The 17,265-nt window shown below is 49.9% G+C and overlaps 1 protein-coding gene across 4 annotated transcripts in view; it reads right to left on the minus strand.

Annotated features, from left to right (window-relative positions):
- TTLL11 (tubulin tyrosine ligase like 11) overlaps positions 1-17,265 on the minus strand; it is a 140,793-nt gene that overhangs the window by 13,251 nt on the left and 110,277 nt on the right. For all 4 annotated transcript variants that reach the window (XM_075015449.1, XM_075015450.1, XM_075015451.1 and 1 more), the window contains one exon: positions 9,681-9,787. In XM_075015449.1, the coding sequence (XP_074871550.1) occupies positions 9,681-9,787 (107 nt within the window). The remainder of the gene's footprint in view (positions 1-9,680; positions 9,788-17,265) is intronic.

The raw sequence follows: 17,265 nt of genomic DNA on the forward strand, positions 1-17,265 counted from the left end.
AAATTAATCAATTTGGAAAACTAACTTTGCAAAGATTTTTAAGGGAAAAAAACCCTACTCTGTGCTCCAGTATGGAAACTGTTAAAACCAAAGTCATTCAACTCTGGGTCACATGGATTATCAGTGTGTACTCGAATCTATTATTGCCATTGCTCCCCATGGAAAAAAAGTAATTACATAAAAGAAAGTCTACCGTTGAGTGGGAGCAGAAGATAAGTGCCATACTGAGGAAAGAGGAAAATGCTGAGATTTGAGCTAGCTTGTTTTCCTCTGAAAGGAAGTTACAAAAACACCATTATATAAGCAGAGAGGAAGCCGTGCTAGTCTATACACTATCAAAACAAAAAGCAGTCAAGTAGCACTTTAAAGACTAGCAAAAGTAGTTTATTAGGTGAGCTTTCGTGGCACAGACCCACTTTTTCAGTGGGTCTGTCCCACGAAAGCTCACCTAATAAACTACTTTGCTAGTCTTTAAAGTGCTACTTGACTGCTTTTTGTCATTATATAAGCAGAGGGACTAAATACAACCCTTATACAAGCACAAGTCAGCTAAATACAATGGCCCATTTTGGTGGCTAAACAACATGATTTATACTGCAGACATCTGTGTGGTATACTGGAGATCTTTTTAATAAGGGAGATGAAGCCACTTTTAAGATCTATGTGTAAAGCCACAAAAAGCATCAGGTGAATAAAATATTGAGCATGTAAATATACTATTGTTTAAAACATACATATGTCAAAGAATGCTAAGGGATAGCTCAGACGAAATCCTTGAGCCTGAGAAATGGAGTTGTATTGAATCCAGCCCCACCTGGGCCCAGCCTCTGTCCCTCAAGCCTATCATTACAAAACAGTAGAAATGTAGCACATTAATAACTAACAAAATGATTTGTGCTACATTTCTGCTGTTTTGTCTTGTAAGAATACAGACTAACACCCCTACTTCTAAGCCTATCATTGTTATTCATTACTTGAACTACACTCATCAGAACCAGGGCCCTAACTTACAAAGCACTCTATAAACCCAGAGGAGACACAGTGCCTGTCCCAAAAAAGATTACAGACTAAGAAAGGAGAAAACACAGCAACGTAGAAAAAGATGGTGAAATCTGCCACAATTGCTGCTCAGCCTGGAAATTAAACTTTGGCAGATTTCTTTTAAGCAAAAGATTAAACCTCGGAGCCCCTCCTATGTGGAAGCTAATATAAACAATTTCATGTAATAGACCACTAAACTGTGGCACAAAAGGGCTAGGTAACTTGCTTGGGCAGGGTTGCACATCACATCAACAGTGAAGCTGGAAATAAACCCATGCACCCTAATAAACCTTTTCTGCTGTTGTTGTATTCCAGAGATTCAGCGCTACTTCAAGAAACAGACAGTTACCTGTTCTGTAACTGGTGTATTTCAAGGTGTGTTGCTCATGTCCATTCCAAGTTGGGTGTGTGCTGGTGCATGCCTAGTTGCCGGAAGTGTTTTGCCCTAGCCAGTAGCCATAGGGTCAGTGCAGCGCCCCTTGGAGTGGTGCCTGTATGGCAATCAAAATATGCACCGCCCGACCCCACCCTCCGCTCAGTTCCTTCTTGCCGGCTACTCCAACAGTGGGGAAGGCAGGAGGGTTTTGGAATGGACGTGAGCAATACATTTTGAAGAACACCAGTTACAAAACTGGTAACTATCTTTTCTTCTTCGAGTGACTGCTCATGTGCATTCCAAGTTGGATGCATACAAGCCAATGCCTAGGAAGTGCGGTCAGAGCCCTGAACAGACTGGAGGACAGCCCTGCCCACTGCAGTGTCCTCCTGAGTGTGCTGCATCAAAGCGTAATGTGCCGTAAACGTATTAATTGAGGACCAGATGGCCGCCCTACAGATGTCCTGGATAGGAACCCTGGCCAAATCTGCTATTAAGGAAGCTTGTGCTCTAGTAGAGTGAGCTCTGATTGGGGATGAGGGGACCCCCACCACCAGCTTATAACATTCTTTAACACAGGCCACTATCCAAGAGGAGATCCGCTGGGAGGAGACTGGAAGACCCTTCATGCTGTCTGCCACCACAACAAACAGCTGCTGGGACTTTCTGAAGGGTCTAGTCCTGTCCATATAGAAGGCCAGCGCCCTTCAAACATCCAAAGGATTTCAACTCTGCTCCCTAGGGGAGGCATGAGGTTTTGGGTAAAAGACCAGCAGGGCAAAGTCCTGGTTGACATGAAAGGGGGAGACCACCTTCGGCAGGACTGCCGGACGGGGTCGCAACCTGACCTTATCCTTGTGGAACACTGTATGGAGCGGGTCCACCATCAAAGCCCTTAGTTCCAATGCCCTCCTGGCCAAGGTAATGGTCACCAAGAATGCTGTTTTGTAACGGAGAAATAAGAGGGAGCAGGAAGCAAAGGCTTCAGAAGGGGCCCCATAAGTCCTGACAATACCAGACTGAGGTCTCACACCAGCAGAGGGGGTCACACCTGAGGTCTGATCCTTTCCAGGCCCTTCATAAATCTTTTTACCATAGGGTCTGAAAAGACCAATGACAGACCCAGCCCAGGGTGGAAGGCTGAGAGAGCCGCTAAGTGAACCTTGATAGAGGATAGTGATAACCCTTCCTGACTCAAGAACAACAAGTAGTCCAGAACAACCAGTATTGGAGTTTGCACCGGGGATAACCCCTTCTGAGCTGCCCAGGCAGAAAATCTTTTCCATTTGGCTACAGATGCTGCCTTTGTGGAGGGTTTCCTGCTGTTTACCAACACATCCCTCACAGGTTCCAAGCCCAAGAGCTCCACCACCCTCAGCCATGGAGCTTCTACGCTGTGAGATGTAGCACATGAAGATTGGGGTGGAGCAGTCTCCCCTCCTCCTGTGTCAGCAGGTCCGGGCGCAATGGGAGTGCCATTGCGTCACAGATGGACAGCTCCAAGAGGGTCGAGTACCAGTGCTGCCGAGCCCACGCTGGGACTACCAGGATGACCGATGGAAAGTCACTGGGTCCTGAAACAGGTGCAGTTCTCATGAACCCTCCCAGCCAAACTGAGAACTTATTTAAAGGGTGGTTTAAAATCACAGGCTGGACATAAGAACTTCTGAAATGGTTTTTAATGACAAAGCAGCCTAATTCTGACTGATGCTGTTTGTGTGTGTAGCAGAACAGGCAATGCAGGGGAGACAATAGGCTAGATTAGGTTCCTGGCTTCATTTTATTACTGTTATTTGACATCGAGGTAAGCACTCTGCAAAACACAAGCATTAAGGCTGCAGCTGTCACTAAGGCCCTTCAGACAAGACACAGAAGGGTAAGAGCCAGGTGATGGGGAGAGCCAAATGAAGGAGCTGACAGTTTCTCTCTTGCTTCAGTACTTTTCTGTGTGGATCAACTGGACTTCATGAAAAAAATGGGTCCGCCGAAGAGATCAAAATAAGGAAAGGCTAACAGCAGAAGGCAAAGGGGCAGAAGGAAATTACAGGCAGCATCAATCATTCCCACCACGAATTTGAACGAAAGGCTCAGCAATTCTACACGCTCACTAGATTGGTATGAGTCGTTTGGCTTTGCGTGTCTATTTCAGGATTAATTTGTACCTGATGTGGCATTTACGCTGCAACTTACATCCTAACTCTGGCCCACTGCCCTTAGTGGCTGCCTACTCTGCATGCTGCTTGAGGTACAACGCCCAGTGGGCAGCCCTCCCCCACATGCTCTGTTTCTCTGCAGAGTCTGTAGATATGCCACCCTCCTTGGACCATGACTGCTGAGGAGATACGATGTCTGATAACTGCCTCAGACTGGCTAGTTTCACAGCAGTTGCTTGCTTCATTTGTCTGTGCACTTAGTGGCTCCAAAGCCCTTTGGGTGACAATACCCTTGTTCACATTTTCCCTTCCTAACACTGAAATGATGTGAGGATATTAAAACCCCAAGCCTTTAACATTCTTAATAAAAATGATAGTTAAATTGGCTCACAAACAGCAGAGACGCTATTTAGAGCTACATATTGCTATGTCTCATCAGGGTCCCAGGTACATATTAAAAATCTAATAGAGAAAAATGTCATTTTAAAAATAAATGTGATCATTTTCTAAATGGGAGGGGGTAATTTGCCTTTTAACACTCTCTCTTCCTTTCTAGGGCCGAGGTGGGAGTCGGTCTAGCTCTGGCGCCTCTCCATGCAGGTTCATCTTCATTCATGTAAGTATCAGACATAAGGGGTTTATTCTTCCCTTGTTGTGTTCCCATAAGTTTCATTAAGCTTATTGGAAATTCTAAGCCTGCCTAAACAGGCCCTTTTAAAGCTTCCAAACAGACTTGTGAGGCATACCAAAATCTCGTCTACTCTGTGTAGTTTGTATGTAGAGTATAAAGCTGGCACCAGAGGGAAGAAAGCTATCTACTATAAATATTTTAAGTTCTGTCTCTTCAAAGCTGCGGGGAACTGTATGCTTAGCTCCAAAGCTTTTTGGGACAGTGACTGTGACTTTATAGGAGTTCATACAGCACACAACTCTACCAGGCTCCAATCCTGCCGGGCGCTGCTATACATGATTGTAGCATAATGGTTTAATAAGAATATTACATTGTAATAACATTCTGTTTTAGATAAGGGAATTCTTCAGACCAGGGAACAAAAGCCTCACTGCTAAAGCGCACGTAACAAAAGATGACATTAGCTGGGACAAGTGCCAGACCAGCCATGGCTGTCAAGAGGGGCCAGATTTCCCAAAGCCCTAGACCAACTCTCTGCTTCAGCTTGGGCACCCAAAATCACTAGCCACTTTTGAACAGTTTGGCTACTAGTCCTATTTACCCACACAGAGTTCAACGCAAGCCCGTCAAGACGGAGCAGGCTGAGACAGACTGACTGGTCCATCTTAACTACAAACACCTGCCACAAGAGCCAAACCCCAACCGTAACTTGGAAGTCAAAGGCTTCCCCTTATCCCATTACCAGTCTCCTGCATTAGCAAGCCTACAGGGCTTTAGGACGAAACTCAGACCTGGTAGAAGCAATTGCACCTCCATGGCCTTCAGTAAGTAGCACCTGCTTCCATGTAAATGTAAAGTAAATGAAAGCAGTACTTGGATTCTGTTTCCATGAGGACCGAATTAATCCTCAAGGTCCAGCCAGAACCACGTGACGAGACTAAATACTTATTATTATTTAATATAATGGCAGCTCTTCCAGGCTCCAGTCAGGACTGGGAGACCCCCACGGTACTGGGCAGTGTCTGAGCCCACAGCCAGGAACTTCCCATATCCCAAGCAGCTTACAGTGTAAGCTGGCGGGTGGGACCTATGACCCCTGGGTTGAATCTGCCCCCGCAGCTTACTTGCATCTGGCTTGCAGTGAGTCTCCAAGACTGGCTGGAGCATGAGTGCTCTTTGCCAGAGAAAGACGGGAGACTCAGCACCCACAGCTTGTTGGGAGCAGCTCAAAGAGGCTTTTTTCCCCCTATGGTCAGTGGTTCCAACCAAAAAAGGGTGCTTCATCCCTGGTCGAAGGAGACAGAAAGAGAGGACAGGGAGGGAGCCAATCAAACTGATATATTTTTAGGGTTAATATTTTAAGGTGTTGGTATTCTAAGTGTGTTGATAAATTGGGCTTTTCTCCAGCTGCCCTCAGTGCCTAGTGCCTAGCCACTAACCATTTGCTCATTTCTGGAAGACACAGGGGCAGAAGTGGGTCTTGAGAAGGGATACGGCACAGCAGAGGGTAGCAATGTAAAGGGTGCCACTTGGGAGACAGTGTGAAGGCAGGGGCGGAGGAAGCAGACAAGAAGCAATTGAGATTGGCATAGCCAATAGAGCAGCAGTCACTAACCAGTAGACCAGGATCTAGCGGTAGATCTTGGAGCCTCTGACTGGTTTGGCTGGAAGGTCAGCAAGTGCCAGAACTTCAGCTGCCTGTCTTCCCCCTGCTGTGCTGCTCCTGCCCTCTGCCTTGGAGCTGCCCCCAGATGCCCCTGCAGGGGAGTAGGGCACTGATGTCGCAATGTCCCAGTCCCCCATATCCCAAACCACAGAGAGCATGGACACAACAGGGCTGGGGATGGACTGAGCTTGCTGGGAGCTATGCCTGACCATGCTCACAAACACTTGCTGTGTTTCACACTCACCTCCAGGGTTCTCCATACAGGGAGTGCTTGGGCAGACACCCAGGAGAGATTCAGGTGCTGCCCAGCTGCTTAGCACAGCACTCACAGCAACTCACACCTGGCAGAATGTATTTCTACTGATGGTGCACATTCACACATGCCTCAGTGGCCAGAACAAAATTTACTCCACACATAGATGGAAAAAATTAAAGGGAACATTGCTCACCTCCCAACCGAACACATACTTGTTACTTCTTTTTCTTCTTTCCATGGGTTATTTTAGGGTTTTGACTGATTTGTATATTTCATAATTTTTATTTCTCTCTCATGCTCTCTTAACTCTTTGGGAAGTGAGTTCCAAGCTGCCCAACCTGTCGTGGCTGGAGTAATTAGCCCTGTTTTAAAAACATACATCTATGGCTTTGTTTTCTGGTGGTGGTGCTCTTCTGCACATTACTGCAATATTGGTGCACATAACATTCATCCCCTCTAATTGTCTCCACTCATGTGCAGAACACTGCCCAGGAGTCTCCTGGGATTGGGCTCCATCTCCTGGAAGCTCCTGCAGCCAAACTGGGAGACTGGCCACTACGAGTCCAGCAGCGCAGTGAAGCTAAGGCAGAGTCCTACCTTCTCTGACTGCTCCTGGAAGCAGCTAGCACCTCCCTGCAGCTCCCCAGGGGAGGCAGGGCAGAGGATCTCCACATGCAGCTCTTGCCTACAGGCACTGCCCCTGCAGCTCCCATTGGCCAGGAATACGGAATCACAGCCAATGGGAGGTGTGGGAGTGGTACCTGTGGACGGGAAGCAGTGTGCTGAGCCAATTGTCCTTCCCCCAGGAGTCACTGCTGGACATGCCAGATGCTTTTGAAAGTGGTGCAGGGCCAAGGCAGGGGTGAGCCTGCTATAGACCCCCTGCTCAACAGCCTGGGAGCAACCCAGCCCCAGCCCTGAACCCCTCCTGCACCCCCGGCCCCACCACAAGCTCAGCTCGGAGACCCTCTCACACACCAAACGCCTTGACCCAAGACGACCCAACCCCAACCTCCAGCCCAGCCTGGTGAAAGTCAGTGAAGATGGGGGAACAAGGGGAGATGGAGTGAGCAGGATGGGGTCTTAGAGAGAAGCAGGGAAGGAGCGGGGCAAAGGTTTCAGTTTGAGACAGATCCTGGATTGCGAAGATCTTGTGTAGAAAAAGGTTAGAGACCCCTGCAATACAGCACCGAGATGAGGCAGCAACACGAACAGAGAACAGTCTGGTTAAGCACAAAGGAACAGAACTAAGGCAACAAGCTTCAACCTGGGTAAGCGGAAGAGGGGGAGTCAGAAGATGATCTCAGACACTGCATGTTGTCTGGGCCAGAGGAGGAGGAAATAGAGGTGTGAGGGAAGCCAGAGAGGAGGAGGAGGATGTTGCTAGCTGCAGTGTATTGAAAATAAATATTTCTCTCATCTCCTTGTTCTGGTCAGCAAAACAAAGAGGAACACTGATAAACAAAAAACAAAAGCAATCTGTGCTAGCACCATTCCACGAACAGAATGTACAGATTTTGCTTATACATAGTAATTTAAGATGCAAACAAAACATGAAAAACTAATCCAGAATTAACAATGGGCCAGATGGTAATGCTAGTTTGAAGCAATAAACATGAAAAACAGCTTCCTTCTGCTGCTACTGATCAATTTCCCTATTTAAAAATGTAATTTTAAAAAGGCACGTTTCTGCCACCAGACATATTCAGCTGTAAAGGTGGGTTTTCTTTCTTCTATTTTCTAATTCTTTGTTTAAAGCAACACTAAAATTTCAGAACTTGTTTAAACCATGAGAACTATTAGCCTTTAAAATTATAATTAAGCTGAATACTTACCCTCAAAGGGTCAGATTTAAGTCTCACTCTCTATTGCCAACAGAGCTGTAGTAAGTTAGCAGTCATCTGCAGTACCTTGATAGGAATACCTAACTTACTGCTCCAGCAATTTTTGTTATTTAATTAATTTCACTTTAACAAAAAAGAAAAGAAAAGCTTTTTATGCCATTTAAATTTGGGGCCAATTTAGCAACTGAATTGTAGTGTAAGTTCTTGCTACAACGCATCATGCATCTCTTGCTTATCACAAAGCCAAGGGCAGAGCATGAGAAGCTAGCTGGAGGGTGGAACCTGCTAGCTGAAAAGTAAATGAAAGCAGTACTTGGATTTTACCAAAAATAACCCAACTGGGAGCGAAACTGATCACAAAAGCAGCTGGACATGTCTGTTTGGAGCTCTTGAACTGAGGTCTTTTTCACTGGCTGTATAAATTACTGTCTGACTACAGGCTGCAGCAAGTTATGCTAGAATGGAAATCAGACTGGGAGTGTTATTAAGGATGTTATGGATTTGGTGGATGTGAATGAGACATCACAGCATCTGCTTATGGGAACATAAATGAAGGCCCTTCTGCATGTGCATGAACAGGTTCTTGGAAGTACTGCAGATTCAGTGCAAGACTAAAAGCAAAGGGTCTTCAAACACCAGATGAGTTTGGAGGTGCACATAACTGTAAATGCACCTCCAAACCCGAAAGTACAAGCCCGAAAATGAAGGCTTTGTAAACCCAGGTCCAATGAGGGCCTGAAAACACAAAAGCTGCGTCTACACGTGCACGCTACTTCGAAGTAGCGGCACTAACTTCGAAATAGCGCCCGTCGCGTCTACACGCGTCGGGCGCTATTTCGAAGTTAACTTCGACGTTAGGCGGCGAGACGTCGAAGTCGCTAACCTCATGAGGAGATAGGAATAGCGCCCTACTTCGACGTTCAACGTCGAAGTAGGGACCGTGTAGACGATCCGCGTCCCGCAACGTCGAAATTGCTGGGTCCTCCATGGCGGCCATCAGCTGGGGGGTTGAGAGATGCTCTCTCTCCAGCCCCTGCGGGGCTCTATGGTCACCGTGGGCAGCAGCCCTTAGCCCAGGGCTTCTGGCTGCTTCTGCGGCAGCTGGGGATCTATGCTGCAGGCACAGGGTCTGCAACCAGTTGTCAGCTCTGTGTATCTTGTGTTGTTTAGTGCAACTGTGTCTGGGAGGGGCCCTTTAAGGGAGCGGCTTGCTGTTGAGTCCGCCCTGTGACCCTGTCTGCAGCTGTGCCTGGCATCCCTATTTCGATGTGTGCTACTTTGACGTGTAGACGTTCCCTCGCTGCGCCTATTTCGATGTTGGGCTGAGCAACGTCGAAGTTGAACATCGACGTTGCTGGCCCTGGAGGACGTGTAGACGTTATTCATCGAAATAGACTATTTCGATGTCGCAACATCGAAATAAGCTATTTCGATGTTGGCTGCACGTGTAGACGTAGCCAAAGTGACCTACCTTACACATGAAGGGAAGCTAGTGTAATGCTACAGCTGTAGAGCAGACACTTCACTCTCCCTTGTCAGAGGTCTCAGTGCCTCTGGGGTTACACTAGTATAGAATGAATGAGTTGAATTCTGCAGTCAGATGCAGAGGCACTGTTCCCATAAATATTAGTGGAAGCTGAGTGTGCTCTTATGAAAGGAAAAGCTATTGTGAAACAGAAACTTACAAACTCTCTCAGTATGAAATGGAATTACCTGATTCTCTTTGGTCTAGTCCCATATTGTTCCACCTTCTTGTGATATCAATGTATAGAATATCTGCAGAAGCCATTGGAAAACTGCTGTTACTCAGCTTGCAGTTCCTGTTAAACACAAACCAAAGAGAAAATAAAAGCGGTATTACTTCCAAAGTCAGCCAGTATTGTGGGAAGGCAATGGGGATAAAAGGGCTGATCCAGGCCAAGAGGGCAACTATGAAAGCACACAGAACTCAACCCAAAGCCATGGCCACGTAGCTTGTTGCAAATATCAATCAAACCAGCACTCACTGAACACACATGGCTATCACAGAGAAAGCCTTGTATGTTCTCACTTACATCATCTACACAACCAGCCTTCCCATTTGTTCAGAGCGCTCAGACACCAGCTTTGCCAGGGACTAAGAGTGAGCTGATCCACTGTAGGGGATACTGCCATACCTCCCAGTCAGTTCTGAACATTCAACTTTGTGTCAATATCCTCAAAAAAACAGGATTAGAAAGTTGCTATGTATGTTTTTCAATTAGCTGGGTTTTACTAGCTATAACCAAACAATCCACTTACTGTTTCTCATTAATACTGCTGCTACCTGCCTGGAGTTATTATTACTGTGAGTCTACCACCAAACAATAATCACTAATCTACTGGAAATGCCTGTTTAAAGTTACATGGAGAATCGAGAGATGATCTGGCAAGGCACTCAACATGCTGGCATTGTTTGCTTTGAAACACCCATTATGCTAGCAAGAGATGCTTCTGCTGGAAAATATTACAAGTGTCTTGCGGTCTTCCTCTTCCAGGAGCTTCTTAACTCACCAATCTACGTCTACGTCTACACGTGTATGCTACATCGAAATAGCTTATTTCGATGTAGCGACATCGAAATAAGCTATTTCGATGAATAACGTCTACACGTCCTCCAGGGCTGGTGCCGTTGACGTTGGGCAGCACCACATCGAAGTAGGCGCTGCGGGGGAGCGTCTTCACGCCAAAGCAGCACACATCGAAATAAGGGTGCCAGGAACAGCTGCAGACAGGGTCACAGGGCAGACTAGCACTTCCGGGGCAACAGCTAGCCGCTCCCTTAAAGGGCCCCTCCCAGACACACTCAGCCTGCACAGCACGTGGTCTGCAGAGCCATAGGCATGCACACCTCAGCGACGCAGTCATGGACCCCCAGCAGCAGCAGCAGCAGCAGCAACAGCAGCAGCCGCCGTCAGAGGTCCACCCAGCCGCCCCTGCAGGAGCAGTGCTCACCCTGCTCAATGCTATGCAGGAGGTAGCTGATCACCTTTTCTTCGTGGAAGAGAAGCTACCCACAGGGGAGGAGGAAGCAACCACAGACCCTGCTGCCCCCCGTCCCCCCCGCCGCACATGCCACCGGCTGTGGAGCTACCACACGAGCACCGACTGGTGGGAGCAGCTGGTGTTCGGCAAGTGGGACGACGACTGCTGGCTCCAGAACTTTTGTATGAGCCGGCAGACATTCCTGGAGCTCTGCCAGTGGCTCACCCCCGCACTGAGGCACCAGGACACCGCCATGCGGCGTGCCCTTGGCGTGGAGAAATGGGTCGGCATCGCTGTCTGGAAGCTGGCCACTCCAGACAGCTACTGATCCGTGGGGCAGCAGTTTGGCGTCGGCAAGGCCACCGTCGGGGCTGTCCTCATGGAGGTAAGAGGACCCACGGGGAGGGGGAAGCAGCCCTGGGAGGGGAGGGGAGGGGAGGGGAGCCCTGAGGGGGGAGGGCCACACACACCACACACACCCTGCACACCCCTCATTGGTGCTCTCCCATGTCCTTCCCCTGCAGGCCATCAGCGCCCTGCTCCTCCACAGGCTCGTGCGGCTTGGGGACCCGGATGCCGCCATCGCGGGGTTTGCCACCCTGGGCTTCCCAAATTGCTTCGGGGCTCTGGATGGGACCCACATCCCCATCTGAGCTCCGGAGCACAGTGGAGGACGCTTCCTGAACAGGAAGGGCTACCATTCGGTGGTCCTCCAGGCCTTGGTGGACAGCCAGGGCTGCTTCCTGGACATTTATGTTGGGTGGCCTGGCAGCACTCACAACGCCCGGGTATTCCGGAATTCGGGCCTGTGCTCCCAGCTGGAGGCGGGGACCTACATCCCCCAGCGGGAGATCCCTGTGGGGGACATCACGATGCCCCTCTGCGTCGTCGCAGACACGGTGTACCCCCTCTGGCCCTGGCTCATGCACCCTTACACAGGCCATCTCACAGCCAGCCAGGAGCGCTTCAACACGCGCCTGAACCACATGCGCCAGGTGGTGGAGCGCTCATTTGGCCGCCTGAAAGGACGCTGGAGGTGTCGCCTCACCCACCTTGATGCGGGCCCCACCAATATCCCCCAGATTGTGGGCGCATGCAGCGCCCTCCACAACCTGGTCGAGAGCAAGGGGGAGGCATTCTTTCAGGGCTGGGCTGTGGAGGCTGGCAGGGCCGACGTGCAGCCACCCGCTGCCCCCAGTCACCAGGTGGACCCCGAGGGGATCTGGGTCCGGGAGGCCCTGCGGACCCATTTCAACCAGGCCGCGGGCTGAACGCTGGCAGGCCCCCCACTGCACCCCCCCATCCTCCACAACACTCCGTGCCCCTACACCCATACCACAGAGCACCCAAGAGCACACCCCCCCCACACTTTTCTTGCAAATAAAAACAGACCTGTTGTTCGTGGAACCACAAAACGTTGAATTCTTATTATTATATTATTACAACAAATATAAATATTATATATTATATGATAACCAGAAAACAGTGGAACACAAGGAAGGGGAGAACTATTTACATTGGGGGTCAGGTATCATAAAATAACAGGGGTCTAATACAAACTATTTACAACACAAATAAAAGGGGATGTGTACAAAGGGGGAGAAGGGGCCACATCCTGGGCCCCACACCCCCTAATGTCCAGCGCTGGGTGTTGGTGGCCACGACCCTCACCTCGGCCTCAGCCCTAGCCAGGGCTGGCTGGGGGCTGGGCGGACCGGCAGATACGGCCGGAGGGTGTCAGCAGGCCCCAGGTCCCCCTCGGCGGAAGGGCCCTCGGTGGCGGACAGCAGTGGGACGGCGGGTGGAGCAGTGGGTGGAGCGGCGGATGGAGCAGGCAGGGCGGGCAGAGCGGCGGCTGTGCAGCATGGGGGGCCAGGTAGTCCGCGATGCACTCAAACATGTGCATAAAGGCCCCCCATGCCTCCTGGCGCCAGGCCAGTGCCCGCTCCTGCAGATGGAGGCGCCGCTCGTCCACCCGCAGGCGCTGCTCCGAGACCTCCAGCTGCCGACGGAGGATCGCCAGCAGCTGGGGGTCCATAGCCATCCGGGGGTAGTACTGGGTCCGCTGTCGTCCCCGCCCTGGGGCTGCTCGGTGCTCCGCCGAGGGGCTGGCCTGCAGTGATGGCCCTGGTGGGCTCTCCGGGACCACTGACACCTCGCCAGCACTCTCCGGTCCCTCCGATGGTGCAGCTGTGGAACACGGGGGGGAAGAAGAGTGGAGACAGCCGTTAGTGTGGCCCCCGAGCCGTGGCCCTTGTCCCCACACCCCTCTGCTGCTGGTTCCCCATCCCTGTCCCTGGGAGATGCTGCTGCTGATGATGGGTGTCCCACCCCCTCCCCCTAGGGGACCCTAGGTTCCGCTCCCGCCATCCCCAGGGATGGGGCATGGCACTGTCGTGCTGGGGGGGCAGGGGCTGATGCACTTTTCTGAGGGACATGCCACTGTTGTCCTTGGGGCCATGGTCATCTGGGCATGTGGAGGGCCCTGGTCTTGTCTGTTGCCCCCGCCCCTCAACCCCGGGGGTGTGCACCGGGGGGGTACATACCTGACGGTCCGCTCGCACGGTCGGGGGACACCTTGTGGGCGGACGCCCTGCTGGAGCTCCGGGACGGGATGGCGATCCGGAGCCCCCCTTCGCTGGAGGAGGATTCCCCCTCCTCCTCTGGCATCCCAGGGGTGGGCTCCTGGGGGGAACCCTGGGGTGCGGGGCTTGCCTCCGGGGCGGACTCCACCTCTGGGGCCTGCTGGGGCTCATCAGCCGAGGTGTCAAGAGTGGCCAGCGGGGAGGAGGTGTGCCGGAGGCCCGGGATTTCCCTGAGCTCCCTGTAAAAGGGGCAAGTGATGGGGGCGGCTCCAGATCGGCCGGCCGCATCCCGGGCCCAGGCGTAACCCTGCCGCAGCTCCTTGACCTTACTCCTGACGTGGTCAGGAGTGCGGGCAGGGTGACCCCAGGTGGCCAGGCCCTCGGCCAGCCGAGCGAACGCATCCGTGTTCCGCCTCTTGCTCCCCATTACCTGGAGCACCTCCTCCTCGCTCCAGAGCCCCAGCAGGTCCCGGAGCTCGGCCTCCATCCAGGAGGGGCCCCGCTGCCTCTTCCCTGGCTGGCTGCCAGCCTGGGAGCCCTGGCTCCCCTTGGGGAGGTGCCCTGGGGGCGCTTGGGGGGCTGGCAGGCAGCCATCGCAGCGGGGTGGGTGTCTCTGGGCTGCAGGGAGGCGTGCAGGAGGCCGCGTGGCTGTGCTGCCACCTGCACGCTCTCTCAGCTTCCTGCACAGGAAGGCAGGGGGCGGGGAGCTTTAAGGGGCCACTGCACGCGGCGACCATCGAGCTCAGGGGCTGGAGAGAGCGTCTCTCAACCCCTCAGCTGATGGCTGCCATGGCGGACCCCGCTATTTCGATGTTGCAGGACGCGGAATGGCTACACATGCCCTACTTCGACGTTCAATATCGAAGTAGGGCACTATTCCCATCTCCTGATGAGGATAGCGACTTCGACGTCTCACCGCCTTATGTCGATGTCAACTTCGAAATAGCATTCGCCCCGTGTAGACGTGGCGGGCGCTATTTCGAAGTTGGCACGGCTACTTCGAAGTAGCCGGCACATGTAGACGCGGCTTATAAGAGAGAGAGATGGTGGTGGTACTTCACAAGCAAAGGAGATCTAGGGTGGGCTAAGCTATTCTTGGTATCCTAAGTGCAGCCAAGCATGAGCTTAGGCTGTATTTTATAGTACAGCTTGAACCTCTCTAGTCTGGCGCTCTCTGGTGTGGCAACATCCGTGGTCCAGTATAATTTTGATATCCACTGGATATCCACTTATCATGGGTGTGGCCATTTTTCCTGTCGTCCTATAAAGTTTGTTTATAGCCATCAGTCGTGGCTCTTGGTGTTCTGTGCTGTTATTTAGCTGTAATTTGCTTCTAAAAATCTTCTAAGAGCCCAGTAAGCAGTGGAAATATTGGTAATACTGTGAGACAAGATTGATTTCCCTTGGTTCGGCAAATTCTCTGTTTCAGCACGAATGTCCTGAATGTGCTGGTCTAGAGAGGTTCAACTTGTACTTCACTCAGAGTTCCTTTTTGAATACACTGAACCCATGAAAATGAGGTAAAGCTATGACTGGCTACAACTTGTGCTGATGGTTTGTAACCACCTGATTTTAGACATTCTCTCTCTTTCTCTCTCTCTCTCTCTCTCACACACACACACACACACACAGATGGACCTTCCGTTTCATTCTTGAGGAAAGAAATCTAGCAAATACTCTGAAATGGGCAAGAAGAACAGAATCTCTTATAAATTTACTGGAGGATTCTTGGAAGAAAGGCACAAAGAGTGAAGAACAAGTACACAATCATTTTAATTTGGAGCTTAATTCTTTATATCAGAAAACAGGAATCCCCCCAAAGGGATGAGAGAAGAGGGTCACTTCAGCATCAAGAGGTGTAAATAGGCCCCCTGACTCTGAACACCTCTTTACATTCTGGATTGGGGTGGGCTTTAAGTTGCCTGGCTGTGGTTCACCTGCGTTAGCACCTGGTAGGCTGTCAGAAGCTTTATTTACCTGAGCATCTGCAGGTACAGCCGCTCACAACTCCCACTGACTGCAGTTCACCACTCCTGGTCAATGGTAGCCCCAGGAAGAATCACTGCTTCCTGCAGCTCCCATAGGCTGGGAATGCCAAACTGCAGCCAATGGGAGCTGCTAGAGGCCATACCTGTGGATGCTTAGGTAAATAAAGCATCTGGCAGCCTGCCAGGGGATAACCCTGGCAAACTGCATCCCACCCTTGAGCTGCTTAATTCCCACCCCCAAACTAGAGTCACTCCAACTTTCTTATATCTGCTCTAGCCAAGTTTGAGGGGGTCTCAGTTGCTCAAATATGCACATCACAGAGCTGGAAAATGAAACAGGTAAAGCAAAATGGGTTTCTAAAAAATAAATTCAACTGAGGTGTCAGCTCTTTGAATAAATTCTAGACTCCTATTTAACTGTTTTAGGAAGCCAGTCAAAGGAAACTTGAGTCCTTCTGCTCTTACATCTTATTCCCCAGGCAAACAGATAATCCTTAATTTGTGGCATCACTGCAATTTCCCTGACAGCTAATGCCCCCTGTCACAGCCAGCACACACATGACCAGCCAATTACCAAAAAAGGCACTTAATAACCGCTGACGCACACTGTTCTTATGCACATACTGGGAGAGTGATTTAGCGGAAGGGTTTACACACACACAGTTAATAGGAGAAGAGAGAAATGTACTTAGCTATTCCCAATTTTACCAGAAAGGAAAAAAAATGTGGTTTGACAGATATTAGCATAATTTACTTAATAAACTGCTGACTCATATAGCACATTTCAAGGGATGGACACTATGAAAATGAATTAAGGCAGAGCATATTACGTTTATTTTCCCACTCAGTTCTGTTTTGGGAGAGAAAGGTTAGGGTAGAGTTCAGTGTTGCCAGAATCTAGTGAAAATAACCTCACTATTGCTCTGGCAGATGACATCTACTGTATTTCAGAGGAGAGCCAATCAATATATTAGCTCATAATGAGGCAGAATTTAGAACAAAATTTGCCTAGAGAGAGAGGCTTGTTAGCAAGTGTGACTGCAAAACACTAAAGGCACCAGCCAAATAGCTTTGGAAATTCAGCTGTATCAAATGGCAGAGACAGATAAGCACAGAAAGATGACAACATTGTCCTTTCATTTTCAAGAGCTTTTGATACTGGGTGCTAAATTTTGAAAAACATTCTGCTCGGTAACAATTTTCTTCAGAACTCAGATACTTGAGCAATTTCTCCTTCCCTCATCTACATCAAAGGACCTGTGTATGAAAAAAAATACCCAGGATTTTATTTCTGAGGCCTTCCACTCAAGCTGCTTGTCCCTTTAGAGAGACAATCCTCAATTAAAGGAATCATGACCATTTCAACAGCTGACAATAGCTATGCCACCTACTAGCCATTTCCTTGCCTTGTTAAATACCAAGACAAACAGTGGAAAATGGGAACTCTCTTTATGTGCCTCTTAAAAATTCAGGTTGGCATGTCACACAAGTGCACACATGTGACAGCGTAGTTTACTACCTTGCAAACAGATGTGTTCTCTAACAGTGGATGAAGTGATCACCAACACAATCAGAGCAGTAGACTGATTATAAAAGAAGACAAGACGTTTGCATAATGCAAAAGTTATCTCAGTAATCAGCAGTGATGAGAATGAAAACCACAAGCATATGCAACTGTTCAGTGGGGTGTAGGGGAAAGTGTACTCTTTGGTCTAAACTATC

The sequence above is a fragment of the Carettochelys insculpta genome, chromosome 21 (assembly GCF_033958435.1).
Source record: "Carettochelys insculpta isolate YL-2023 chromosome 21, ASM3395843v1, whole genome shotgun sequence".
Lineage (NCBI taxonomy): Eukaryota > Metazoa > Chordata > Testudines > Carettochelyidae > Carettochelys > Carettochelys insculpta.